The 27,509-nt window shown below is 39.8% G+C and overlaps 1 protein-coding gene across 9 annotated transcripts; it reads right to left on the bottom strand.

Annotated features, from left to right (window-relative positions):
* Positions 1-30: 30 nt before the first annotated feature.
* LOC104594755 (arogenate dehydratase 2) lies at positions 31-26,910 on the bottom strand. 9 transcript variants are annotated; one of them, XM_088898466.1, is made up of 13 exons: positions 26,271-26,906; positions 26,064-26,131; positions 25,886-25,978; positions 23,582-23,782; positions 23,391-23,471; positions 22,575-22,670; positions 22,412-22,489; positions 20,232-20,321; positions 20,062-20,129; positions 19,830-19,911; positions 19,676-19,750; positions 1,245-1,446; positions 31-311 (listed from the first exon to the last, which is right to left on the bottom strand). In XM_088898466.1, exons 1-11 carry the CDS (start codon positions 26,512-26,514, stop codon positions 19,730-19,732), a joined length of 1,122 nt encoding a protein of 373 aa, XP_088754592.1. In that variant the 5' UTR covers positions 26,515-26,906; the 3' UTR covers positions 31-311; positions 1,245-1,446; positions 19,676-19,729. The 9 variants fall into 9 exon arrangements, with proteins under 9 accessions (XP_088754592.1, XP_088754591.1, XP_019052807.2 ...); XM_088898465.1 differs by lacking the exon at positions 31-311 and adding an exon at positions 940-1,170; XM_019197262.2 differs by lacking the exon at positions 31-311 and having other exon boundaries at positions 940-1,446.
* Between the last annotated feature and the right edge of the window lie 599 nt (positions 26,911-27,509).

Genomic DNA, 27,509 nt, shown 5'->3' on the forward strand with positions numbered 1-27,509 from the left:
GCAGTACCCAAAACTTTGAAAAAGTGTTAAATTGGTCCAAAACCGTTAGCATACGTTAAGTATCATATAAAATGACAAAAAATGCCCTTAGAACTTGGGCTTTGTTGAGCAGCATCTTGAATACTAGGAAGCCGTCGACACAACCAGAACCAGCGCAAGTGGAACAAGTCATTCCCAATACCGAGAACAAAGCCTTCGCCTCCAATCCTTCCATCTTCTCCTGAACAGGAACGCCCTTGGCGAGTTGGGGTACTTGGGCATTGAAGGGTAATGCGGCCATCGATCTGAACGGTGCTTCGGTTGAGCTGAGCCTGAGAAAGTGAGAATGGCGAAGTTCAATGGTTGTTAGGTATAGTGAAAGCTTGACACCATGTTATTTCTTTGTCATCGATCATTTCTGTCATTTTCTATCTATTTTTGAGTGTTATGTTATGTTAGACTTCAATCACCATAAAAATGACCAGATTCAACCCCACGTAGATGAGAGTTGAGAAGATCCATGACTGTCTTCTGCCCAAGAATATTGACACTTCAGTCGACGCATATGTTGTTTTTTTGGTGGATTTAGCTTTTATGTTTGACTTGAAATATTGCACCGATCATACTTGCAGCAACCTCCTTGTTGGTTGTTGTGTTTTCATTAGTTTCATTGTCATGCTTCTGTACCGCCCTGGAGTGACATTGAAAGAGAAAAGTGCTGCTGCTGCACTCCAAGGCCCAATAATCTCCATCCATAGATTAGAAAAAGAGATTGGACCAGTCAAAAAATAGTCCAAAATATTCATTGGATTGGACCTGATCAATTTGTAATGGACACACATTGGACTGGATCGGATTGGACCAAATCCAGTCCAATTGACACCCCTACTTGGGTGGACGGTGGAGGCTGTCCTTGAAGCACAGCTGTTTGATTAGTAGTTTTGATCCCCGAGATTGATATTTGATAACAGCGTGTTCAAGCTTTAATGCAAGTACAGCTTCAGAGAATAACAATACAACACAGAGGTTCTTTTACATGGAAATGGAATTACGATTCTGTGTGGATTGGCATGCACTGTATTGGACCCTAAAGTGAAAAGTTCGGCAAGATTCCAATTCACTAGTTTTAACCAGCAAAGTGCAGCCTCCATATCCAGGCCACCACCAGGTCAATCGGGGCAATACTCATCCCTGGTAAAACCAAAATTTGAATCAAGTATTCAACTAATTTAGTGTCAGCAGTGAGGGAATGTAGAACGACGCACTTTGAAGATGCAGCTAGTATCTGGGGAAGTGTAGAAGACATCATGAAGATGCAAGAAAGGTAGAACACTGATCCCAATACGCCAACCTTTATACTGGACCTGTATTTCTGTGTAAATGACCTTGGGTCGATCTTCCAATATCTCTCAACTTTAAATATTGGCAACTTCTTTTGCTGTGAAATCAATCACTCCTATATGGCCCCTGGATAAGCAACAAGACAAGAAATTGACATAGCAACAATGAGAATTCTCAAAATGGTTTCATTTAGAATGGAAAGGCACTAACATTTTAAAAACCAAAAAGGTTATTAGTTCAATCCAGCATAGTTTGGCCAGTTAACACGTGCAGTGAGCTTAGATGATTAGAAAATAACACTTTTTCATTGATCTAATGTGGCTCGAGAGCTTCCTGGGAATACAACAAAAAGAAACATCAGGGGCAAAACTCCCTGCAGCCCAAATGTCCAGAGCAGAAACCACCCCAACGCCTACCCACTAAAAAAATCACACGCACAAATTAGAAACCTGACAATGAAAAAGATTTTAGTCCTTCACAAAGACCTGAACACTGTTTAGAACATATTGTGCCACTTTAGAAAGCAGAATAACTCGAGTGGTTTTTGCTTAAAAGAGTTCCCAATCTCGGTTGCGGGTAGAGATACCATCAGAATTCATTTTGGATTGGACCTCAAAAAAAAAAAAAAAAAAAGAAAAGAAAGAAAGAAAATCATGGCGTCAAATCACAATCATGTAAGCAATGCTTCAAAATTATTGCTCCAATATTTATCATAGAAAAGGTAGGAAGCAATGCTGAACAGAAGCACCTGTGTCACCCTGGTCAATTAAACTCAGCCTTAATCCCAATCATTTTTTGGGTTGGCTACACAAATCCTGTCCCACCATTGTGCCATGTCAAGAGCTTTGTTTTATGTCAAATAATAGGTTCTTAAATCATTTTGCCACTTCAGACTACATTTTCTTTGGTTTTCCTGTTATTTTTTTTTAATCATTTTCTTTGGTCTTCCTGTTGCTCCCTTTAGAGCCTTCTTGTCACGGGGGTAATCGTTGGGGCCCCGTGCGGCACTCGAAATGGGCGAGTAAGCCTACGAAACAAAGCAAATACACACACAAAGGCAACACGAAGGCACACGAATTAGCAAAAGGCTACTTGTATTGCATTAATCAGTGGTAAGCACAAGCACACAGTACAGTGTCGAGGGGATCTCGTGCTTAACCTTTACACGCTTATGAGCTCACTCGACTACCTACCTCCCCTCAAAGAGTACATTAAGCTTTTGGGGGAGTGACAATAGGAAACATCAAAATGATGGAAAAGCATACTAAGTAATTACAATAACGCCATTGGCGGTCCCCCTTGCAAAATACAAGTAAAGCCCACCCATGACACACATGTTGACACCATGAAGGCACACGGATGGCACTCGGATGGCTCACTGAAGGTGCTTGATGGTGCGGCGAAGGAGTCACTTGTGACATTCTCCCCCACTCAATTCGATCTACGTCCTCGGAGATCGGCTTCGGCTGGTCCCTTAGAGTCACTGTTGCGGAAGGAGGGTTCTTCTGCTGCTCCCCGAACCGGCTGTCGTCCAAGGCCGAGGTGTATATTTTGGTGGCATGGTTGGGTTGGCTCATTCTGTAAGGGTTTCCTATGGCTATGTCCTTTCCTGGCAGCCTCAAGGTATGTTAGTGGCTGGTTCTGTTTGGCTAAGGGGTAGGTTTGGGCCAGGTAAGGATCAAAATGGTGTTTTGGATTATTAAGGTGTGGATTCCCATGCATTTTTCCCCAAGGGTATCTCACCAGGCTACTACGGGAACTAGCCTTTGGGATGATGTGAATGTGGTCCCTGAATGGCTTGGGTGGCACTCGCTCTCCCCGGTGGTTGTGGTCGTAGATGAGGGCAAGGTTTGACACGGCCTTGGGTCTTCTTCTGTTGGGCCCACCAGTTGCGGGCACTTGCGGCTTCTGCTGCGAAGTTGACTTCTGCTGATGTGGTTGGCGCTGAAGTTGATGCTGCTGCTGGTGTTGACTTGGGCGCTGGCATCGGTGTTGGCGCTGAAACTGGAACTGTCTTGGGGGTGACTTCTTCCTGGTGACGACTTCCCAACCCGTTCCAGTGTCGATGAAAGGTACTTGACAGGGGTTCTTCCTTGCTGACGCAGAGCTGTCTTCATGGTTGATAGTTTCTTGGTACAACTGCAAGGCTGAAAGTTGCTTCCCAAGTATCTGCACGGCTGATGAGACAGGAACCATGCAAGGAGAGTGTTCGTCCAGAATAAGCAAACTGTTGATGTGTGGCATAAGTGCTGCTTCCGCCTGCTTGAGGAACTCCACTCCAAGAACCACCTGAAAATCATCCAAGGGAACCACAGATAGATTGATGGGTCCTTTCCATGGTCCAACTCGGAGTTCTACTCCACGGGCCGTGCCCTCTACTGCCTTGGCCCCGGAGTTGACAGCCTTGACCCACCCAGTTTGTTTGGTGGTGGTCAAGCCGAGTCGCTTTGCCTCCGCAAGCGAAATGAAGTTATGGGTGGCCCCAGTGTCCACCAAGGCTTTGGTCGGCCTCCCGCCGAGGGTGATGTCTACATAACTCAGCCCCTTGTGGGCTTTGGTGGGCCGCTTTGATGTGGCCTCTTTCTTGACCATGGCATTGATGAGTTGGAGGGCGCCGCTGTGGGTTTCTCCTCATCACTCTCTTCACTATCGCTGAGTTTGGCGATGAGGGCAGTTATTTTCTTTCGGGTTGGACAGTCATTCGTCCAATGCTTCCCGTTGCAAAGGTAGCACGGCGCAGGAGGAGGTCTTCTAGTTGATTGGTGGCCCTGGTAGCTTGGGCCTCCTTGTGGCTTCTTCCCTTGTTGGTAAGTGTAGGGCTTGTTCACGGGCACTGGCTTCTCCTTTGTAGGGGTTGATTGTGGATCTCCCCCACTCAAACTCATGGTACCTGGGCTGGATGGTCTTTGCACATCTTCTTTAGGTGTTCTCAGATCAACAAGCTGTTCAGCTATGGCCATGGCGGTGGCGAGGTCCTCAACCCCGCGTCGCTGGAGTTCGAGCTCAGCCCATGGCTTGAGACCATCCATAAAATTGAACAGAAGATCCTTGTCGGACATGTCCGTGATCTCCAGCGTCAAGGCCGAAAACTCCTTGACGTAGTCATGTAGTGATTCTTGATGTCTGAGATTCTTCATTCTTCGGCGCGCCAGGTACTCTACGTTTTCTGGGTAGAACTGCCGCTTGATCTCACGCTTGAATCCAACCCACGTGTCGATGGTACGGGTTCCACGTTCAATGTCTTGGCAACACCTACGCCACCATAACATTGCTATGTCAGTCAAATACATAGCAGCTGTACGTACCTGAGTTTGGTTGTCAATGATGCCAGTGGCAGAGAAATATTGCTCCAGTTGCCACAAGAAGTTGTCAAGCTCCCTAGCATCCCGGGCACCCGAGTAAGGCATTGGCTCTCGGATCTTGATGTTCATGGAAGCTAGGGTGGAGGGAGTGCTTGGTGTGTTGGCCACTGCCCTCTTTAGGAGAGTCATCTCATCTCTCATCTCATCCAATTGCGCTTGGAATTTGTCTAGCAAGCCCTGTAGGCTGCTTTGGGAAGGCCCAGCTCCCGAATTCTGTATGGTGGTGTGCATGTCTCTGAAGGCGCCATTGAAACGTCCTTCTAGTTCCACCACTGCATTCTCAACCGTCTCTAGGTTGAGGTGGAGTTCATCAACCCGGTCTCGAGTTTCTCCCACTGTCACCTCGCAACGTAGGAGGCGCATGTCCACGGTAGCTAGTTGGTCGACTGATTTGTCGTGCTTGCTAGCTTTGGTTGTACGCCCCTTTGGGGCTTGTGTCTTGGTAGGTTCGTCAAGTGGAGCTTCGTCGGTGTCGTGGGCTTGAGTCCGCCCATGTGGTGTGTCATCGGAAACGCCCCGATTGCTCTTCATTGCGTTGATGTAGGGATGAAGACAGTCCAGAGTATTTGTAGGAGCACCTGCTCTGATACCAACTGTCACGGGGGTAATCGTTGGGGCCCCGTGCGGCACTCGAAATGGGCGAGTAAGCCTACGAAACAAAGCAAACACACACACAAAGGCAACACGAAGGCACACGAATTAGCAAAAGGCTACTTGTATTGCATTAATCAGTGGTAAGCACAAGCACACAGTACAGTGTCGAGGGGATCTCGTGCTTAACCTTTACACGCTTATGAGCTCACTCGACTACCTACCTCCCCTCAAAGAGTACATTAAGCTTTTGGGGGAGTGACAATAGGAAACATCAAAATGATGGAAAAGCATACTAAGTAATTACAATAACGCCATTGGCGGTCCCCCTTGCAAAATACAAGTAAAGCCCACCCATGACACACATGTTGACACCATGAAGGCACACGGATGGCACTCGGATGGCTCACTGAAGGTGCTTGATGGTGCGGCGAAGGAGTCACTTGTGACATTCTATCACTGGTTGTCCATGCAAATGACCAAACCATCTCAGTCAACTCTCCCCATATTATCACTAATTGAAGCTACTCCCAAGTCCTCACCTTTGACACCAGTTAAATGTTAAATACCCCAACTAAATTTATCTCCCCTTAGGCTGTCAAACTGCACCTTTTCTTCTTTCTTACCCAAGTGTTATTTGACCTTTTGGAGCAGGTTGCTAAGTTAACACTTTTTCTTATGGTGGGATAGAAAAGGTGTTGCTACACCTGTGGATTGATTTCATGAACAAATTGCATACATGACCTTGTACCATTTGATGAAAGTAAATATGCAGAGTTAGATCCTCCATGATAAGGTCCAAAGTGAAATCTCCAAAATAAGCCAGTCAGGTTGTACTCCAGAAGTACTTTCAGCAACTATGCTGATTCAGTACATTTATCAAGATGCCTTTTTCAAGAGTACTTATCACCTTATTATTGGATTGTGTAGGGATCTCACCGGCCTTTTTATGGAAAATCAGAACACAACATATGCAGAAATTTATGTCATTGTTAAAGACACATGCCATTTGCATATTAAATACTAAATTAAGAAAAAAATACTAATGTTTTGTCATTTTTATCAAAAAGACTAAATTAAAAAAAATAACTTTAGTTCATTTTTTTATTATTTTAACACCGATGTTTTATCAATTACCAAATAAAGACCATTAACCAATGTTGGCCCGATCTATGAACTTCTGGACTCCAATAGTTCATAGTTGTATGCATCCATTTGTTATTATAGGAGACCTATGAGTTATTTTGTCAAACTATTCTAATTTATATGAATGAAGAATGACCAATATATAATCTGGTATCAGTCACCATCCATATAAGATTGGCTACATGAATTCCAGTTTTACTATTCTGTTCTGTTCAGTGCCATGTCCATTGTTAAATTAAATTATGGGCACTTAAATCATTTCTTATCACTTCCCCCCAAGTCCTTTTCAGTCTGCCCCAAGCTCTTCTAGCCCCCTTCAACTTGTAACAGATTTTTTCTAAACGGGGTCAGCTACATAAATCCTATTTTGTCATTTCTATTATGTTCAATGCCATATCCGTTGTTAAATTAAATTGTGGGCACTTAAATCATTTTTTATCATAGTTGCCAAAACGACACCTAGGTGATAATCTTAACTTTTAATGGTTCTCTTGGACACTTTTATAATCTTAACTTTTTGAGATTATAATAATAAAATAGACATTATTAAATTAAATTATTCAATTTAAATTAAAATACTAAGGCCCTGTTTGAGAACACTTAAAAGAAGTACTTATTTCACATGGGACCACACATTAAGTGGTTTTTAAGTACTTATGGGTGTTAGGTAAAAAAGAGGGTAATAAGTACTTTTTTTTTAAAGTACTTATTTAAAGAAGTGGCTTTATTACTTTTTAAAAAAGTACTCCAAAAAATGGGACGAACCAGTCCCTAATATTTTCTTGTAATGCCTAAAATACCCCCATGCTCATTCTCTCATTTTTCTCTCCCTCTCTCTCCTTGTCTCTGTCTCTCCGCCAACAGAGAACTTGATACACGACTATTATTATACAGCCTTCTCACCCCTCTCTTCTCTTCTTTCTCCACTTCAATTTCCTCATCATCCTTGAATTTCTTCTTCTCAGCTGCTGCTTCCATTCCGCATTGGTAATCGTCTCCTTCATCTCCGTGGTCGTTGCCTGTTCACTTCTCTCCATTAGACTCAACCATGAAAGTCTTACTCAAGCCGATATGATTACGTTGTATTTCCGGTACTGCAAGCACACTCCAACTCCTCTCAGCTACATTGAATGTCCCGATCTTGCCTGAACTATTGGCGCAATAGAAAATCCTTCAGAGTACACTAATTCTCTTCTAACATGTCTTACCGTGGAATCCTAATTTACATGGCAGCCATTCTCTCCTCTCACTTATGCTCTTCGCTCGCTACTTTGAAATGCGCCCACCCGAGAATATCAACGAAACACACAGCATCTGATTGGATTCCACGGTTTAAAGTTCAATGTTCTTCCCAAAAACATCATCAATTTCAACTCGATCACAAACAGGTAACCCTTTATATCCCATTCGACTTCAAAACCCCTTTTCTATCCATGATTATTTTTTTTGGTAATAGTTATCTATTTCCAGTCAAATTTATTAATTTATTAATTACTTCTGCTTTTGAAATCCATGGAGTCCACAAATTGTTAGTGAAGTAGAGAGATTTCCTTGGTGATGGTTTTCACGAGGGTTTGAGTTTTGTTATTAATTAGTAATATCAGCTAAGTTATTTTTGTACTACATTGAACACGGCGAAGAATATGCAGTCAGCAGATTCTGAGGTTGAGGAGAATGTGGCAGTGGTCCAAGAGAAACTTAGATCTGGGAGGTCAATCCTTTCCTTGGTGAAAGGATTGTATAATGAAGTCAAAATAACAAGAGCTTGATGGAGTGGGCAATGCAGTTGTAACTTGAAGGAGGATAGTAATAACCAACCGGATTTGGAGGCGGTGACGTCTAAATGTTCAGGGAGGCCTGTGTTTTCGATTGTGTAAGTTCTCTTACAACATGGGTCGAACAGTTGGAAAGAAGAGTTCCAGGAGTTTATATTCCTTCATGAGCCATAGTAATAGTAGTTCTTCGGTTTTTGGTCTGGAATAATGTATAGCATGAAGTGGGGTCCACGTGGACTCTAGTTAAAATGTATAGCATAACATGTGAAAAGCATTATATATATATGCATGACTGAAGTGAGGGCTAAAATTATCATTTGTGTCAATATAAGCACTTATAGGGAAAGTGGCTTACCAAACATCCCCACCCCAATAGGTGCTTAAAAACATAATAAGTGAAGTGAAAAGTGGGTTACCAAACAGCTTAAGTGGTTGTTAAAATAAGTACTTCTTCTTTTAACAAGTACTTAATCATCAAAGACTTCAAAACAACACATATTGATTCTTCTTTTCTTCTTTTGCTAGGACAAAAGTGGAGGCTCAGCCCCTCTATTTTCTGAAATTTCATTTCTTCCATTGTTTTCATGAATATGCTGATTTTCTACGTTTCAAATGAAGCTTGTACATTTTTATGAAGATTATAAACAATCAATAACAAAAGATGGTTGCTACTTGCTATGAAACCTAAGGAATTACCCTAGAATTCATGATTTTTATTCATAAAACCCCATCACCAAGGTGGCTAGGTGACACTTAATAGTGAAAGATGGGTTTTATTTAAAAAAAAAAATCACCTAGCCTTGCCTCAATGCCTTGAAAACTATGCCTCTAGGGTCCACTACCTTTGACAATCTAGAAATACAAAGATAGCTTAACAAATGAAACAATGAGTCTGCATGGTCACAACGCTTTCTTTTGACCCTTCAATAAAACACGACATGTTATCAACCAAATGGAAAACTAAATCACCCAATGAGTGCTTGCTTGGGTGATTTGATTTTGATGTGTTCACATGGTCACAACACTTGTGATCCTCTAATAAAACATAAACATGCAATTAACCAAACGAAAAACCAAATTATCCAATGAATGCGTCCAGATGTTGCTACCCCAAATGGCACACTAACAACTCACTAACATATGAAAAAATATCTCTAGGATCTACTACCTTACTATGACAATTTAGAAATATCAAGGTAGCCTAACATGATAAGTGATTAGTTCAAACAACCATGACACATTCCTGCAACCCTCCAATAAAACACAAACATGCTACAATCACAATGAGTTTACATGGTCACAATACTTACTTGCAACTCTACAATAAAACAAAGAAATTCTACTTCAAATGAAAAATCAAATTGATCAGAGAGTGCACGTCTTTTTCCTACCCCCAAATGATAAAAAAAATAACCCATTAACATATGAAAAAAATAGAGACTACTTCTAACGTCTACTATACTTTCTGGTGGCCTTCCAAGTTCCAATATACTAACCAACATGCTATAAATCAAAAGAAAAAACAAATCACCCAATGAGTGCATGCCTGGGTGATTTGATTTCGATGAGTTCATGTGGTCACAACACTTTCTTGTGATGCTCCAATAAGTCACAAACATGCTAGTAATCAAATTTAAAACAAAATCACCTTGTGAGTGCATGCCCAAGTGATTTGGTTTTGATTAGTCCACATGGTTACAACAACTTCAATAAAGCATAGGCATTATATCGACCAAATGAAAGACAAAATTACCCAATGAGTTCATGCTTGTTGCTACCCCAAGTGATACATGAACTACCTGTTATCATATGATAAAATAGAAACTACCTCTAAATCCACTATGACCACTACCTTACTAGGAATATCAAGAAATACGAAGGTAGCCTAACATGTAGAGGGATGAGTTCACATAATCATAATACTTTCTTATGGCCTCTAAAAAACCTAGAAATGTTACAAGTCAAAGAATAAACCAAATCAACTAGTAAGTGTATGCCTCGGTGATTTGGTTTTCATGAATTCACATAGTCACAACAATTTCTTGCAACCACCCAATAAAACACAAATAAGTTGCTATCAGTCAAATGAAAAGCCAAATAACCTAGCGATGGCATATTTACTATTGCTACACCAAATGATACAAGAACAACCCGCTATCATATAAAATAGAGACTACCTCTAGGATATACTACCTAACTATGACAATTAGGTAATACCAAGGTAGCTTAACATGTAGAGTAATACCTAGGTGATAAGGCATTCATGGAGGGTCACCTCAATCACCAAGATATTTTTTACACTGTGCCCTTGGATACTTTTTTTTTTTGATAAATGGTAGAGTTTTATTAAAAAAGAGAAGGGACTACATCGAGATTTACAAGACAAACCATCCCAATAGAGACATAAAGTGTGATCCCAACTAACAACAACACAAATTACAACTGAACCCAAAAAAAAGGTTCAAACTTATGCACCCCATCTTCACAAAGTAATCTGCCACCCCTTTTGCTGACCACCTTTTTTTTATAAATGGTAGAGTTTTATTGAAAAAGAGAAGGGATTACATCGAGATTTACAAGACAAACCATCCCAATAGGGACACAAGGTGCGATCCCAACTAACAACACAAATTACAACTTTACCAAAAAAAGTTCAGACTTATGCACCCCATCTTCGCAAAGTAATCTACCATCCCATTTGCTGTCCAGCTTTTTTTTTATGAATGGTAGAGTTTTATTAAAAAAGAGAAGGGATTACATTGAGATTTACAAGACAAACCATCCCAATAGGGACACAAGGTGTGATCCCAACTAACAACAACACAAATTACAACTGAACCCAAAAAAAAAAAAAGTTCAGACTTATGCACCCCATCTTCGCAAAGTAATCTGCCATCCCATTTGCTGACCACCTTTCCCATTGAGCAAAAACTGTCGTATCTCTAACCAGCCATCTGAACTTTTTCATAGATTCCTTGTACTTCCAAACCACTGTTTCTGGTTCCTTCAGCCACCCTACTATCAATTTAGAGTAACCTTCAATGAGCAGTCTGTCAAAATTTAGCTGTCTAGCAATCTGTACACTTGCAAGACTGCTTGGAACTCTATAAAAACTGAGTCCCCTATTCCAACCGGGCCTGAGAAAACAGCAACAATATGTCCTTCATTATTCCTGAGATCTCCTATACCAGCTAGACCTGGGTTCCCTAAACTGCTGCCATCAAAGTTCGACTTGATAAAGCCTTTGTCAGGAGGTTCCCAAGCTACCACAGGTTTATTCCTTGAGGTAGAAATCTAGCTACAGCTCCCCAGTTTCTTCACAAGTCATCAACAGAGAAATCTGAAAACAGGTTCTATTTAAAATACACTCCCACACTGCCTCCTCACACCTTTCCCTATCAGTGGAGACTCTGCCATTTCTCTCTTCCCACACCGTCCATATCAAAGCAGCCCTAAGACATCTCGACATGATTTTACCTCTCTTCTTTGGCCAGCTGAAGGTTGAGTCAAAGAGATTCCCAATCCACAGAGGCACAATCCACCTATGACCAAAAAGATCAAAGACCTTTTCCCAGAGGCCTACAACAAACGGGCATGAAATTAGGAGGTGGTAACAATCAGAATTCTTGGATACTTTTGTATTCCAACTTTATGAGATGATAATAAAATAGACATTAAAAAACAATATTATTCAGTTTCAGCTAAAATACTAGTTTTCTATTATTTTTCTTATTCGTTAGGATTCAATTAAGATGAATACCATCTTGAACCCTTGACTTCAAAACCTAAACTAATAAGCATGGAAGAACTCAAAATTGTGTCCAATCAACAAAAAAAAGAGGCTTAGCCCCTCTATTTTCTGAAATTTCTTTTCTTCCATTTTTTTCATATGTTGATTTTCTATGTTTTAAATGAAGTTAATACATTTTTTATGAAGATTATAGACTATTAATAATGAAAGATGGTTGTTGATTGCTAATATAACCTAGGGAATTACCCAAGGATTCATGGTTCTTATTCCAAAAAAAAAAAAAAAATCCAATCACCTAGGCAATATTTAGATGCCCACCTAGGCAATATTTAGATGCCCGCCTAGGCAACTTGGCAACAAGGCACCCCCTTCACCTCAGCACCTTGAAAATTATGTTTCTTATTACTTCCACCCAAATCTGTTTTTGTTTGCCCCTAGCTCTTCTAGCCCCTTCAACTTGTAATAGATCACTTTTACTAACAGGTGCTATAGATGGTCTTCTATAGTTCTATGCATGTGACCAAACCAGCTTAATCTACTTATTCATTTTATCACCTATTGGAGCTACTCCTAGGGTCCTCCATATGTTTTCATTTCTAACTCTGTCCTTCATAGTTTTACCACTCATCCATCTAAGCATTTGCATTTCTGCCACACTCATAGTCTTCCTAAAATAACCCCATTCCTCATACACAATTACACATTACAATCTAAATATACTACTCTAGGAAATAGAAATTTGCTCTATAAAGCCTGATCCAATCTCCAATAAACAAGTTGCAACCCCTTAAATCAAGAATCTAGTCAATGCTATCCTTAAACTATGCAGGAAAAATCTAGCATGAGATTCAATTCTTATCTAATCCTTCATCTCAAGGAACCATTCAACCTAAAAGCTTAAGCTATTAGGTGAGGTCCCTGAATAGATTTTTATTCTCTAACACACTCCAATTGCGAAAGCCCATCAGGCTTTTAGTGTGGATAAGCACAGGCCTACCCATACCTTGTGCTGAAATTTAATCAATTATAATGGGGGCGACAAGGATCGAACACTAGACTACTTAGTCAAACAGGATCTGATACCATCTCAAGGTACCATTGAACCTAAAAGCTCAAGCTGTTAGGTGAGGTCCCTGAATAGGTTTTTACTGTAACACTTCAGATATGTTAGAAGGACGGATATAAGACAAGAGGAAGAGGTCTCGTATTTTATTCTTCTACATTTCTCATTTCACATTTCTCTAGTAGTACATAAGAAAACACCAAAAAAATTTTAACCTAACTGTTGGAAAACGTGGGGTTACTGGTTCAGATCTGAAAATAGAATTGTATATATTCCTAGGATTGTGGAAGGATTGATTTAGAAAGTTTTTTCTTTCTATTTCTTTCTTTCTATTTTTGTACTTTCTATTTTCTCTTCTTTCTATTTTTTCTTCTTTCTATTTTCTTTTCTTTCTATTTTTCTTTCTTTCTATTTATTGCAGCAGCTTACTGTATAAATATGCCCATTGGCAATAGAATGAAACATATCAGTATTCTACCATTCCAAAACATGGTATCAGAGCTCTAGGTTTGTCAACCTTGAGATTTTTTCGGCCTTCATTGCCAGTTTTTTTTGCTTTTCTCTTTTGGCCTTCAGTGTTGATCTGTAACCAGAAGTGTTCCTTTATTCTCCTTTCCTGCTGGCCTTATTTTTCCTCCATTAACAATGTCCGACATGACTACAACAAGTGCTCCTGTCCAAATCGATGAAGGAGCAACAAATTCTCATCCTCACACTGGTGATTTGCAGAATATTCAAGCAACATATAGACTGAATGGCCAGAATTACTTGAAGTGGTCACAACTAGTGCATACCTATTTGAAGGGAAAAGGAAAATTAGTCACCTCCTTGGAACAGGACCAAGGTTAGGCGAGCCAAATTTTGATGCTTGGGATGAAGAGGACTCCATGATTATGTCATGGTTGTGGAGTTCAATGACACCCGAGATCAGTGATACTTGTATGTTTCTTCCCTCTGCAAAGGCTATTTGGGATGCTATCCGACAAACCTATTCCAAAGCCCATGACGTTGCTCGTGTCTATGAGGTCAAAGTGAAAACTGTGGCGGCCAAACAAGGGAGCAGGAGTGTTACAGAGTATGCAAATCTGCTGCAAAATTTATGACATGAGCTTGATCATTATCGGGTTCTTGAGACAAAGTGCTCAGATGATGCTGTGATCTTGAAGAATTTTATTGAAAGAGATAGGGTGTATGATTTTTTGGTCGGACTGAATGCTGAATTTGATCAGGTCCGAATACAAATTCTTGGCAAAGAAGAAGTGCCTCCATTGAATGAAGTCATAGCCCTTGTCAGAGCTGAGGAAAGCCGCCGTGGAATCATGCTTGAGCCTAAAGATCCCGAAGGCTCAGCCATGGTGGCAAGGGGAGGAAGTTACAATGGTTCAAAGGGTGAGAACAATCACAACTTGGCTCGTGACACAACCACCCGTGACTCTAACGATAACCTTTGGTGCACCTATTGCAAGAAGCCCAGACACACGAAAGATCGGTGCTGGAAACTTCATGAGAAACCTCCCACATCCAGCAAAGAATGGGGAAATCAAGGAGTTTCAAAAGGAGTTCATCAGGCCCATAATGTCTCCACAACCCCGCAGCAAGAAAACTCAAGTCAGGGACCATTTAATGATGAAGAAATTGAAAGGCTAAGGTGCTTCCTGAAATCCTTGAAACCAGGAAGTGGTTCTACCTCTCTTGCTCTCTCAAGTGAGTCTTTATCTCTAGGATTACATGCCTCGGCTAGTGTTTTTCCATGGATTATTGATTCTGGAGCTACTGACCACATGACACCCTCTTCACTACATTTTCTCACCTATACACCCTGTCCTAGTAATAGAAAAATTTCTGTTGCTGATGGTTCTTTCACCACAGTGGCAGGGATTGGGAATATTCAAATTACTCCATCCCTATTACTTAAAAATGTGCTTCATGTTCCTAAGTTATCCACTAGCCTTATCTCTATACATAAACTCACCCAGGATGTGAACTGCAATGTTGTGTTCTTCCCTTCTTACTGTGTATTTCAGGACCAGGTTTCGGGGAAGAAGATTGGACTTGCTAAGGAAAGAGATGGACTCTACTACCTTGAAGCAACCAACAAATCATCTCACACTGTTATGCATGTCACACACGAGTCATTCTTATCTACCTCCAATAAAGATTTAATTTGGCGTCATCATTTCCGTTTTGGTCATCATTCATTTCCTATTTTAAAAACAATGCTTCCTTCCTTGTTTAAAGGAATTGATGTTGAAACCTTTCATTGTGATGTTTGCGAACTTGCTAAGCACAAAAGGGTTTCTTTCCCAATCAAGAATAAAAGATCTTCAACTCCTTTTTATTTGATTCATTCAGATATATGGGGCCCTTCCCAAATTCACAACATTACTGGTTCCAAATAGTTCATCACCTTTATTGATGATTGCACTAGGGTCACATGGATTTTTCTTCTTAAATCTAAATCTGATGTGGGTACGATTCTTCCCAACTTTCATAACATGGTCCAAACTCAGTTTGGTGTGAGAATTAAAAGGTTTCGATCTGATAAAGCTACAGATTATTTTAATCAGAATTTGTCCCCATTTTTTCAGAAAGAATGCATTGTGCATGAATCCTCCTGTGTTAACACTCCCCAACAGAATGGGGTAGCTGAGAGAAGAAATGGCCATCTTTTGCAAACCACCCGAGCCTTTCTCTTTCAAAATCAGGTGCCAAAACAATATTGGGGGGGGAAGTTGTCCTTACTGCTGCCTACACCACAAATAGACTACCATCTAAAGTTCTTGACAACCGAAGCCCAATATAAGTCCTTTCTTAATTTTACCCTGATATTCGAAACTCAAATAATCTCACACCAAGAATTTTTGGCTGCACTGCCTTTGTTCATGTCCATAATAAGGGAAAATTAGTCCCACGAGCAATCAGGTGTGTCTTCTTGGGATATTCCCCAACTGAAAAAGGTTATAAATGTTATCATCCAGCCACTAGAAAATTCTACACCTCCATCGATGTCACATTTGAGGAAGGAAAATCTTTTTTCACTCAACCTTATCTTCAGGGGGAGCCCTCATTAATGGAAGATAAGGCCTCGGATCTACTCTCCCTAGATGTATTACCCTCCTCACAGACATTCAATCGTCAAGAATCACATCCCTCTGAGTCACATTTCTTTGAGCCCCACATTCTCGAGTCTCAACAAGAGTCAAACAACTCGACCATTGAACCAAATTCGGACACTGTTAATCCCACGAATGATGTGCATGATAACGTGAGATATATGCAGGTTTACTCTAGGAGGAAAAATCCAGATCCTCAACCTGTACAAGTCCAAGATTCAACTCTTAATCCTAGAATTGAGGGATGCTTAGATCCTGAACCTACACCTTCACAGTCTGAGTATGAGTATGACCTACCTATTGCACTGAGAAAAGGAACTAGAGAATGTACCAAACGCCCAATGTACCCTTTAGCCAAATATGTCATTCCAAAGATTCTCTAAATCCCATAAAAGTTTTCTAGCCAGCCTTAACACCATTCCAATTCCTAATACTCTAGCCGAGACACTTTCTAATAAGGAGTGGAGAAAAGCCATGAGAGTGGAAATGGAGGCGTTAGAAAAAAACAACACATGGGAAGTTGTGGATCTACCAAGAAACAAGAAGACGGTAGGTTGTAAATGGGTGTTCACAATTAAGTACAAATCTGATGGGTCATTAGAAAGGTACAAAGCACGCCTGGTAGCCAAGGAATATACACAGACTTATAGGGTAGATTATCAGGAGACTTTTGCCCCAGTAGCTAAAATGAATACAGTAAGGGTGTTACTGTCGTTGGCTGCTAACTATAATTGGGATTTGCAACAGTTTGATATAAAAAAATGCGTTTCTCCATGGTGATCTAGAAGATGAGATATACATGGACATTCCACCGGGTTTTGGAGAAGGCATTAAAGGGAACAAAGTTTGTCGGTTGAAGAAAGCACTATATGGTCTCAAACAATCTCCGAGAGCATGGTTTGGAAGGTTTACGAAGGTAATGTTGAGTACAGGTTACAAGCAAAGTCAAGGTGACCACACATTGTTTATCAAACACACGGCCTCAGGGGGAGTTACTGCACTATTAGTTTATGTGGATAATATAATCGTTACTGGGAATGATAAAAAGGAGAAGGAAGCATTGAAAAACTGCCTTGCCAAAGAATTTGAGATAAAAGACTTGGGAAGACTAAAGTATTTTCTCAGAATTGAAGTTGCACATTCTAAACAAGGCATCTTTATCTCTCAACAAAAGTATGTTGTTGATCTTTTGAGAGAAACAGGAAATATGGCATGTAAACCGGCTTCCACGCCTATAGATCCCAATCATAAATTTGGAGAAGCCAACGAGAATGCAAGTGTAGACAAGGAGATGTTCCAAAGACTAGTTGGAAAACTCATTTATCTTGCACATACACGACCGGATATTGCATATGCTGTAAGTGTAATAAGTTAGTTTATGCATAATCCTAAATAAGTTCATTTGCAGGCTGCTCATCGAATTCTGCATTATTTGAAAGCCAATCCGGGAAAAGGAATTTTATTCAGAAGAAATGGAGGACTGACTCTTGAAGCATATACAGATGCTGATTATACAGGATCTCCAGTAGATAGACGGTCCACTTCTGGTTACTGTACCTTCTTAGGAGGAAACTTAGTCACTTGGAGGAGTAAGAAGCAAAATGTAGTGGCTCGGTCAAGTGCAGAGGCAGAATTCAGGGCTATGGCACAAGGAGTGTGTGAATTACTCTGGTTGAAGATAATTTTAGAAGACCTGAAGATTCCACGAGAAGAGCCTATGAAACTATATTGTGACAACAAGTCAGCCATCAATATTGCTCACAATCCTGTTCAACATGACAGGACGAAGCACATCGAAATTCACCGACACTTTATAAAAGAGAAACTGGACAGCAAGTTGATTTGCACTCCCTATGTGTCTACAAAAGGACAACTGGCCGTTGTATTTACTAAAGGGCTCAATAGTACAGACTTTCGGAGAATTATAGCCAAGCTGGGAATGGAGGATCTCTATTCACCAGCTTGAAGGGGAGTGTTGGAAAACGTGGGGTTACTGGTTCAGATCTGAAAATAGAATTGTATATATTCCTAGGATTGTGGAAGGATTGATTTAGAAAGTTTTTTATTTCTATTTCTTTCTTTCTATTTTTGTACTTTCTATTTTTTCTTCTTTCTATTTTCTTTTCTTTCTTATTTTCTTTCTTTTTATTTATTGCAGCAGCTTACTGTATAAATATGCCCATTGGCAATAGAATGAAACATATCAGTATTCTACCATTCCAAAACACTAACAATTGAGTATGGACCTTTGGAAAACTTATTCCAATATGTTAACTAGATGGATTATCATTTTCTTTCTCCTTTTTAAAGGAAAACTAGGTGTCTGAGGTCTCTAATAGTCTAATTTGAAACCATATCAAGCCTTGGGATAAACCTAGCAGTGTTTTAGAACCCAGTCTAGAGGCTGAACCCAGGTTTAAAGTATCAGAAATGTAAGGTATATCAGAAATGCAATTTTAAGAGCCATGTCCGGGTACACTTTGAATACGCGTGGATACACTAGAAACTCAAATAAATCATAAAAATATATTAATAACAATAAATATGAGTTTTATATGACTATAAATAAGTTATTTAAACATAAAAAACCATACTAATGGTTCATATAAAGTGTGAATTATTGGGACATAATTGATAACTGTTGAAAAATGATGGAAGAACTAAAATTTGTGTTCGTGTGTAGCTTAATTTGTAGAAAATCAAAATACTGTGTTAATATTTATTAATCTATAAATTTTAATAATCAACTATAGCATTTATTGACAAACATCCACTAATAAGTTATTTTAGTGGTCAACTTATGGTCATTGTAAATTAATGACTAGGGTTCAAATCATATTACCATCCTACTTTTGATTTCTAATAAGTTATTTTAGTGGCATGTCAAATTCAAATTCGAATTTGAATATTGACTTTAATGGCATGCCAACTGTCTTAAACGTAAGACTTAATTTGAATTTAAAAATTTGCCAAGAGAGACAGGGATAATGATAAAAAATCTTAACCCAATCAAGTTCTAGCAAAGTATTCTAAGCCCAAGCCTTATCCAAATCAACCTGTCCAAATTCTGCAACCACACCTACATTATAACTGGCTTTCACTATGTAGAGGTGCACTTCTAACTACCTCATCTTACAACAATAAAAAAAGGAATGTTGATAAAAGACAATAAAAAAAGGAATACATAACCTCATTTTCCAACTACCTTTGATTTAAAATTAGTTCAGAAACTCAGCACTTGACAAACCTCAGAACAATCCTAGTTTCTTCAAAATACCAATGAAAAAACAGTACTAATCTTTAGGTAAAGTCTCAATCCTAAGAACACAAACCCATTTCTTATCGTAAAGAAAAAATTTCATTAAAGAACACAGACCCGATACAATATTATCTTGGAAAATTTACCTTTGTTCTTTAAACCCAAAACTTAAGCACTGATCACCCTTCTTTATTTAGGTTGAATATAAATCTTCAATATTTCATCCATTAATCTTGTAAAACACCAAACCCTACTTCCCTACACAAACTTGAAACTGCAGATTGTGGATTCTTACCAAGTTGAAGGACAGTCATGCCAGGCTAGTGTCTGTTGGGTAGCTCCCTAGCACTCACAGGAATGTTGCAAACTCCTGCAGGGAAGGACCTTTTAACCATTTACGTGTAATAAAAATATCCTTAAATAATGAATGATATTAACAGAAACCAGACCTTAAGATGCCTAAGGGCATTCTGTGACTTGGGATCAGCCATTGATGCTTCGAAATCCACATAGATAAGATAGTCAAAATACCTGGATTAAAAAAATACAATTCAACCAACATGGAAGTGTGACGACGTCAACTACAGATAATGAGATGAAATCAATTCTCCATTTTGTTATCCATGTAAGAAAGGAAGGAATGTTATCCATGCACTAGGAATAATGAAATTTGATAGTTACTTAGGAGATCCATTATTGCTTACGTCAGATGCACGCAGAGGCTTTTTATGCAGGGGCCGACTCTCAATCTGATAACAAGTTAAAATGGTTAAGGTAAAAAAATAGCTTTCTAGCACACATATCCATAAGCATTTAATGAGAGAAAAGGCAATTCAATAAGGAAAAAACACCTTTGTGAGGTTGATTTGTCTCATTGCAAAAACAACAAGAGCTTTGAAAAGCACACCAGGCCCCTCCTCTAGAGAGAAAACTATACTTGTCTAAGAAATTAAGTGGAACAATCCTCAGAAAAAAAGTTCTCGACAAGAAAGATCATGGATAAAACTAAAACTGGGAGTGGGTTTATCTTGAAAAATACAGTAGTATTAGAGTGCCGTGATACTATTTGATTGGATGTAGCTTCTATTTCCAGAAGCTGAAGGGATGAGAGATCCATCCTATGGATGCCCAAAGATTGCAGAATAAGGGGGCGAATTTCAAAAAATTTTTCTCTCCCTTCAACTAGGAATCGCATTCCATATTTAGAAAATCATATTTTCAAGGATCATTCTTGAACCTTAAACTAAATCAGATCTGAACCAAAAGGAGTAGGAGAGAATTATACCTGATACGGAGAAGTAGTATCTCCTAATGGAGGTGTTCACGCTCAAGGAAGGATCAAAAAACTGCTCCCACTGAAGATGGCACAGTGCAGGATGGAGCAGAATCAGCAATGTTCTTCTCCAAGAACACTGTCCTTCGCAAGAATCAGCAGGATGGTACGTGAGCACAGCTTCCTTTCAATCCTTTCTCAAAGAACTGATGTCAAGATCCAATCTTGACTTCTCCCACAACTGGAGATCGAACTGGCAAGCAGTGCGGCAAGAGAGTATTCGCAGGGTGCAGAATTCTCTCTTCTTGATTTCAGCACTCAAGAAAAACTGATGTGATGTGTCTATTCTAAAGGCTGCCGCCCCCTTCCTTTTGTTAACCCAAAAGATCAGCTCCTAATCTAATTAGGAACAGCTTATCCAAATCATATTTGGATAAGACTTCTCTTTAGGTGATAGGGATAAATCCTTATCTTATCTGCATATTAGATTAGCTTTCTCCTAATCTCATTAGGAGGTTTCTAGATCTGAATCATATTTAGATCTAAACTCTCTGAGTGGATAGGATTAAGACCCTATCCTATCTGCTAATCCATCTCAGAATTCGCCCCTTTATTAACTAAATAAATAGCCCAGTTCGAAATGGACTTTAGGCCCATTAAGCTTATGTGCTCACTTATCCTTCCTAACTGCTGCCCAATTGGGCTTCCTTGTATGGCGTGAGACCCAAGCATTGATCTACACATCAGCCACATGGGTTCGGCCCAGCCTTTGTTACAAGGTCTGGCCGAATACACTGTTAAAGACAGTGCACCCCCTGAAACCCATTAAATGGGCTCTATGGGCCCAACACTTACCCTAAGTGGTCTCTAGGTCAAGCCACCTTGTAACACCCAGGGACTGTGGGTAGATGCAAGATTAGTCCATCAGGTATTATCCTCAATGGTCTTACACTTAACCTCTCAGCCCATAATGATCATACACTGCCCGACAAGAGAGGACCTCTCCCTCGGCTGTAAGGAACAATGTTGCACTTTTCACTTATATGGATCCCGGGAATTAAAACCCTTTTGCAAACATTTGAGAAACCATAATATATATACTTTTATATCTCATATAAAATATACTTTGCAAAACAAATTTCAACGGTTGAAATCGGCTGCCGGCATTCTTGGTTTCCATCAGTGAGAGTGCATCCCCGATCATTACCTTTGTCCGACAAAGGAGCTGATCCTGTCACTATGATCACCCACTCAGATGAATTCTCGGACTGTCCCAACACACCTAGGTTTTGACCCCCGCTAAGGATCTCATTGATAAGTATATCAAAGATAGCCCAATCCGACACCTAGTGCAGTATCATAATCGAGTCTAGAGGTCGGGCGTAATTTTCTAGTTTTGCCCATCAATCTCCAAGGTCCAGGGCAATACTGGAAATCTGGTCCAGTTCAAAGATTCAATTAATCATACACTGTATGTGCCTAGGGTCTCACCCTGGCAGCTGAGACAGGCCACCCCAACTGACTTGGTGGCACCACAGTGTCAGCCTTGTCAGGATAGGTCTCCCCAGACCGACCCACTGGCTGTGAACATTCTAAACTAACACGAGTCTCATTAAGTGTCCAGTTTAAGGGTATTACACAGAAACATACCAAGGGAACATGAATCAAATATGCACTTTTATTCATTTACAATAAACTCATAAAGTACATCATTCTGATTGAAGCTAAGGGCATACAAAACTGTCTAACAGATCATACCTTGAATGGTCGATCAGTGCCTGGGATAATAGGTTCTCTTGCCAGCATAAGAAACCGAGTGATATTGTCAGAATCATCCTGCACATGGTTAGTTAAAAAATGACAAACATATTTGTTGACAATTTGAACTAACCAATTACACCCGTAACTTGCCAAGATAGACCTGAATATTTTTAGCAAGAATATTCAAGCCATGGATCCTTGCAGCTTCAGCACTAGCAACTGCTCCTGTGTCTTGGAGTTTGTGGACAAAAACAAGCTGCACAAAAAGTACTAATTTTGGGCAAGTTATCATCAACAAAAGTTCCCTTCTAGATTTCATCCCTGCCTCCCCCATGGATGTCTCCTGGGCTATATATCTGCTTCATGCATTTTCTACTCTCATCTCTAAATTGTTTCTGACCAAATCAAAATTAATAAGCAAATAGAAAGGGATATTTAATGGTCCCCACACAGATTGGCCAAAGATATTTTCTCGATGAAACCACTAAATTGAGGGTGCCAACTAGCTTGTGAATGTATCCATTGTGTATTGTAGAGGCAAGTAGAAATCCCACTCCCACCCGTCTCCACCCTCCCTAATTTCAAGTTAGCATAAATCAACCCAACAATAACCAGGTCCACCTTGAGTATCTGCCTAGATGAATGTCAATCTTCCTAGACCTGAACCAACCCACCCCTTTATCCAGCTTCAGGTTCAATATCTCATCATTGTTCATGGTTAAGATCAGGTTGGGCAATACCCATATCAAATGATAACTTCATCATTGTCAACCTGATCCATGGCTGCTCCAGTGGCAGCAACCATGGTCCCTATCCTGATCCAATTGTTCCACTATCCATCAGGTCTCCCCAAATGTAGAAGAGACTGGAAAAAAAAATCTAGCATCATTCTTTGTTTTCTGAAGAATTAACTATTAAACAAACCCAGTATTCAAAAAATTCAATGGAACCAAACAATAAATTGATGATCATATACCTGGGCAGCACCAGCAGTATCATCTATAGCTTCTCTGACCACTCCCAGTTTTGTTAGTGTGCTCTCACATTGAGTAAGAGCCTGAAATGTTATGGAGGTTATAGATAAATACCATGACATTTAAAAGCAAAGTGAAGAAATTAAAGAAAGAGGCAGGAAAATAAAAAGAAAGCATCAATGGGTTAATGTACTTGTGGATGGCTAAGAACTCTTTTTAGATCTTCTAGTCTAACACCATGGTTGGCTAATAAGCAATGTTTGATTGCAAGTTTTACTTCCCCAACAATATGCAGGCTGTGTTGAAGTAAAAGATCATAATTTCGGTGGATACTCCCCCCTAGGGAATTCTCAATTGGTAAAACTGCCCTATCAACAATCCACTGTTCAACAGCCTGCAGAGAAGTAAATTAAAAGATAGTATTATATGGTATATGCAAAAAGAAGATTAACAAATATGTTCTCAAACTGCCATTCATAAGGAGGCCACCAAATAGATAGCAATACCCAAAATAATAATGATCCTAAAGCATAAACCAGCTGCACTCTGACCACAGAGTGAAATATTGGAGTTTCAGATAGTTTGTCAACCAAGAACAAACCGCCAAACCATAACAGGATAACATCAAAATTTCTCTGGTCATGAGAAGTGGATAACAAAACCTCTCAGGTTAACAGCCCCACCCCCATTTAAAAAGAAAGAAAGAAAGAAATCTAGCCCCCTGTTAAAGTTTGATTAAATGACCCCCTCCCTCCCTAGCAATCAAAAAGAAAAGAAAGAATATTTATTTTCATAAGATACCTATATTTCAAATCTAAAAGAGTTGCATTTTCCTCATCCACATAACACCAGATACACCAATAGGTAGGGGTGCAAGTTGGATCCAACCCAAGCCCAGCCTGACAAAAATTCGATGCACTTGTGTTGGGCCCGGGCTCGGGTTGGTCAATCAGATCATACTAAAAATTGATATACATGTATGTGTATGCATTGGTTTATTAAAAAAAATTATGCATATATTCATACATGCATGCAAATGTGCCTATATGCATATATACATGTATATTATGAAGCCGGGCTTAGGTTGGGATAAGATCAGGCCAAGTTCGGGCTACCTAAGGGCTAGGCCCAAGCCCAGCCCCAAAAATTAAAAATCTCAAACTTTTGGGTCCAAGCCCTGCCTGAGGACTGAAAATCCAAGCCCATCCCATGTAAAATTGTGGATTGGGTCGGTCCAGGCTCAGGTTGGGCCTACCCAAGTTGCACCTCTACCAATAGGGCATAAAGGTCCAGAAGAGATAACATAAATAATGTTTTGAGAAGAACGCCTGCATTTGGGTAAGAGTTTTTTTCCCTTTTGTCAATTAAATTCCATGTCCTAAGCTTTATCTTTGGCCCTCTTCCTCTTTGATGCACTTCTTGTTTAAAAACAAGTTTCTAAAGAGAAATATGAATGCTTGTCTATGTGGCAGCTAAGACCAGTTATCCTTTTAGTTATATATCTGGAATTTGGTTTTTCCCATAAACACTTTCATAACAAGTCAGGTTACTAAATCTGCATTGGAGGGAAGATCATAAAAGAGACGAAATGGAAAATAAGAATAACCAACATAAAAAAGTAAAGAGAAATACTAAAGAAAATTGGAGTAAAATGAAAGGAAAGTGATCCATTTATTAAAAGCAGACTGGACAAGAGAGTTAAACCAGTTTAACTGTCAACCCATCAACAGTGTGGCCTACTCTTCAACTATCTTTTGGTCCTTTCTGACTGAATGTATGATTTAATTATAAGCACATGTACAAACAATTGAAATTGAGTAAAGATCGTTTTTTTAATTGGGTATATTTCAGATCAATTTACTTTTTTTCTTTTTTTTTCCTAATTTTCAATTTCTCTTGCGTTCTTGAGTATGATACCACCCGGAGTCATAAGATCAAGTGCATCATGAAGCAACGAAATATTCTCAAGTCCAAAATGCCTGGTCCATCCTTCAAAATCAGTAAGAGGTCCATGATCATCAACAGTTAAATGAAAGGTCCAAATAAGGTTATCACGTCTCAAGTTTCTCAAAGACTTTATCAGGGATGTTGCCTCACCAAAAGTAGACTTAAACTGAAGTTGCTTGAATTGTCATAAAAGGGGGTGGAGGGGAACTCAGGCACCTAAATTCCCAACAGAATTCAGTTGTTTTATTTAAATAGCAATTAGCTGTAGACAATTCAACAAAGCAGCAAAAGATGGAAACCCATTCAATCGCATCAAAACCGATCAAACAATAACAGCCTTGGTGCCTGAATGAAGACCAAGACGGAGAAGCTTCACCCAAGGGACCCTCTTAACATTTTAAAAGAGAAGAACTACATAGTCCATGAGAGAGAAAACGTTCATGAGACATTGTATGTCAAGTGGAGAAAATGAGGAAATAAAAAAGAAATAGATTATTCTGTGGAACGGTAAATGAATAAATCTTGGAAAAGCAATGAGAAAGGTACTCACATTGAAAGCAGTGTCAAACTGTTCACAAGGAAATGCTTCGCAATTCGGATATGCCTTTTCAGCTGCAGCTTCACTGAACGCACCCTGAACTCCCTAAAACTCGGAAACAGACAAGAATTAACAAAATAGAAACAACCACATCTCAATACAAATTCAAAACTTATAATAAATCCCAAACCTGATATGCAACCCGAAGACGAGATCCTTGATTAACTGAATTGGGCAAATCGGTTATAGACAAAGGCCCTGGAACAAAATCAGAAATCCAGAACCAGAACTACGTATTAAAAGTCATCAAGTTCCAAACTAAACGAATTTACGGGCAGAAAAGAAGTAATAAATGCAGAATTGCGAAGTGTCAATGAATCAAATCTTTGTTTATTACTTCGAAGTGTCTCCAACTCAAGCGGCTGAGCGTTCTTCTTCTTCTTCTTCGTTATTTCTCCTACAGTGTCATCATTTTGAATACAAGCCATGACAGATACCTTTAGGCGGCATTTGGAATATGGTTTCGAGGGTGTTCGTACTATCCTTTTGCCTTTTATAGCACGTTGTTCTATATAGATCTTTATGGTTGGTTGCAGCTCCAGTATACAATTTGTCGAGAGTCGATTCAGTGCCGTTGCCATATTTTCCGCATACAGAGAAACCACAAGGGTTTTGCAGAGCTTGAACTTGTTTTAGTTTTCAAAACACACAAAAACAAAAAACAAAAAAAAAAAATGCCAGGTCGGTAATATGATATTTGTTGAGTCCGTTCTCACCAACGAAAAAACGTTCCGCCCTACCCACGAGGAATTCGCATCGGCGCCCCACTGATCATTCCAACAGTGATCGGATCGGCTGCCCACAGAGAGCGCCCCACCGTCCATCCCCTCCGTGGACCGGAAACATCTCTCGTGTTTGTGAGAAATATTCCCAATGCACGGAGGAAATGGGCTGTCGGGCGCGGTACGTAGGCAGCCAATTCCGTCTCATCCCAAGGCGCCAATGTGAATTCCACGAATGTCTCGTGGGTAGAGATGGTGGTTTGGAGTGCACCCTGTATTAGGAGGCACACTTCATGGGGAATTGGAGTTCACATCAGCCCCCATAAGGGGGCGCCCCACGAATGTCCCACAGCCCGGATCACGACGTTGTGGGGAATTGGAGTTGCACATCATCGGAAGATGTTTTTAATACATGGCTGGATGAGCTGTGAGAGGTAGTGAGGCGTTCTTGTGGGGGCTGATGTGAAATCAGGGATTGAAACTTTGGTGTTTGGTATCAATGAGATTTCTTCAAAGCCTTTTCTTCCCACAGAATATAATGGTCATGTATTAGGAATATAAGTATGTTCTCGTATGGACTATGAGAAACAACAGTCTCACCATGGATTATGTGCAACAATGCAAGGCATTTTTTTAGATAAAACATCAAAATGAAGCTTTTTATATTGGTGAAAATGTTTTCTCCTTTTTGTCCATGTAATGCCTAATGGCACCCAGCTGGTATCACATGTCATATAATATTAGTGCACATAACACAAAGTTCTTTATTGTTTTTCAAGGCATTTCTATGACTCTAGATCTCCTACTCACATCTATCCACATAACACTACCTAGGTGCATTGGGAATATCTCCC

This window comes from Nelumbo nucifera, chromosome 2, assembly GCF_055504915.1.
Source record: "Nelumbo nucifera cultivar China Antique chromosome 2, China Antique-T2T, whole genome shotgun sequence".
NCBI classification, from domain to species: domain Eukaryota; kingdom Viridiplantae; phylum Streptophyta; class Magnoliopsida; order Proteales; family Nelumbonaceae; genus Nelumbo; species Nelumbo nucifera.

Excerpts from the sequence above, each read along its gene's own strand:
- LOC104594755 (XM_088898466.1), bottom strand. The coding sequence starts at position 26,514 with ATGGCAACGGCACTGAATCGACTCTCGACAAATTGTATACTGGAGCTG. Across the intron at positions 22,490-22,574 it reads TTCTTGCTAAAAATATTCAG|GATGATTCTGACAATATCAC; the intron begins GTCTATCTTGGC and ends AACCATGTGCAG. Across the intron at positions 20,130-20,231 it reads GACAAATCAACCTCACAAAG|ATTGAGAGTCGGCCCCTGCA; the intron begins GTGTTTTTTCCT and ends ACTTGTTATCAG.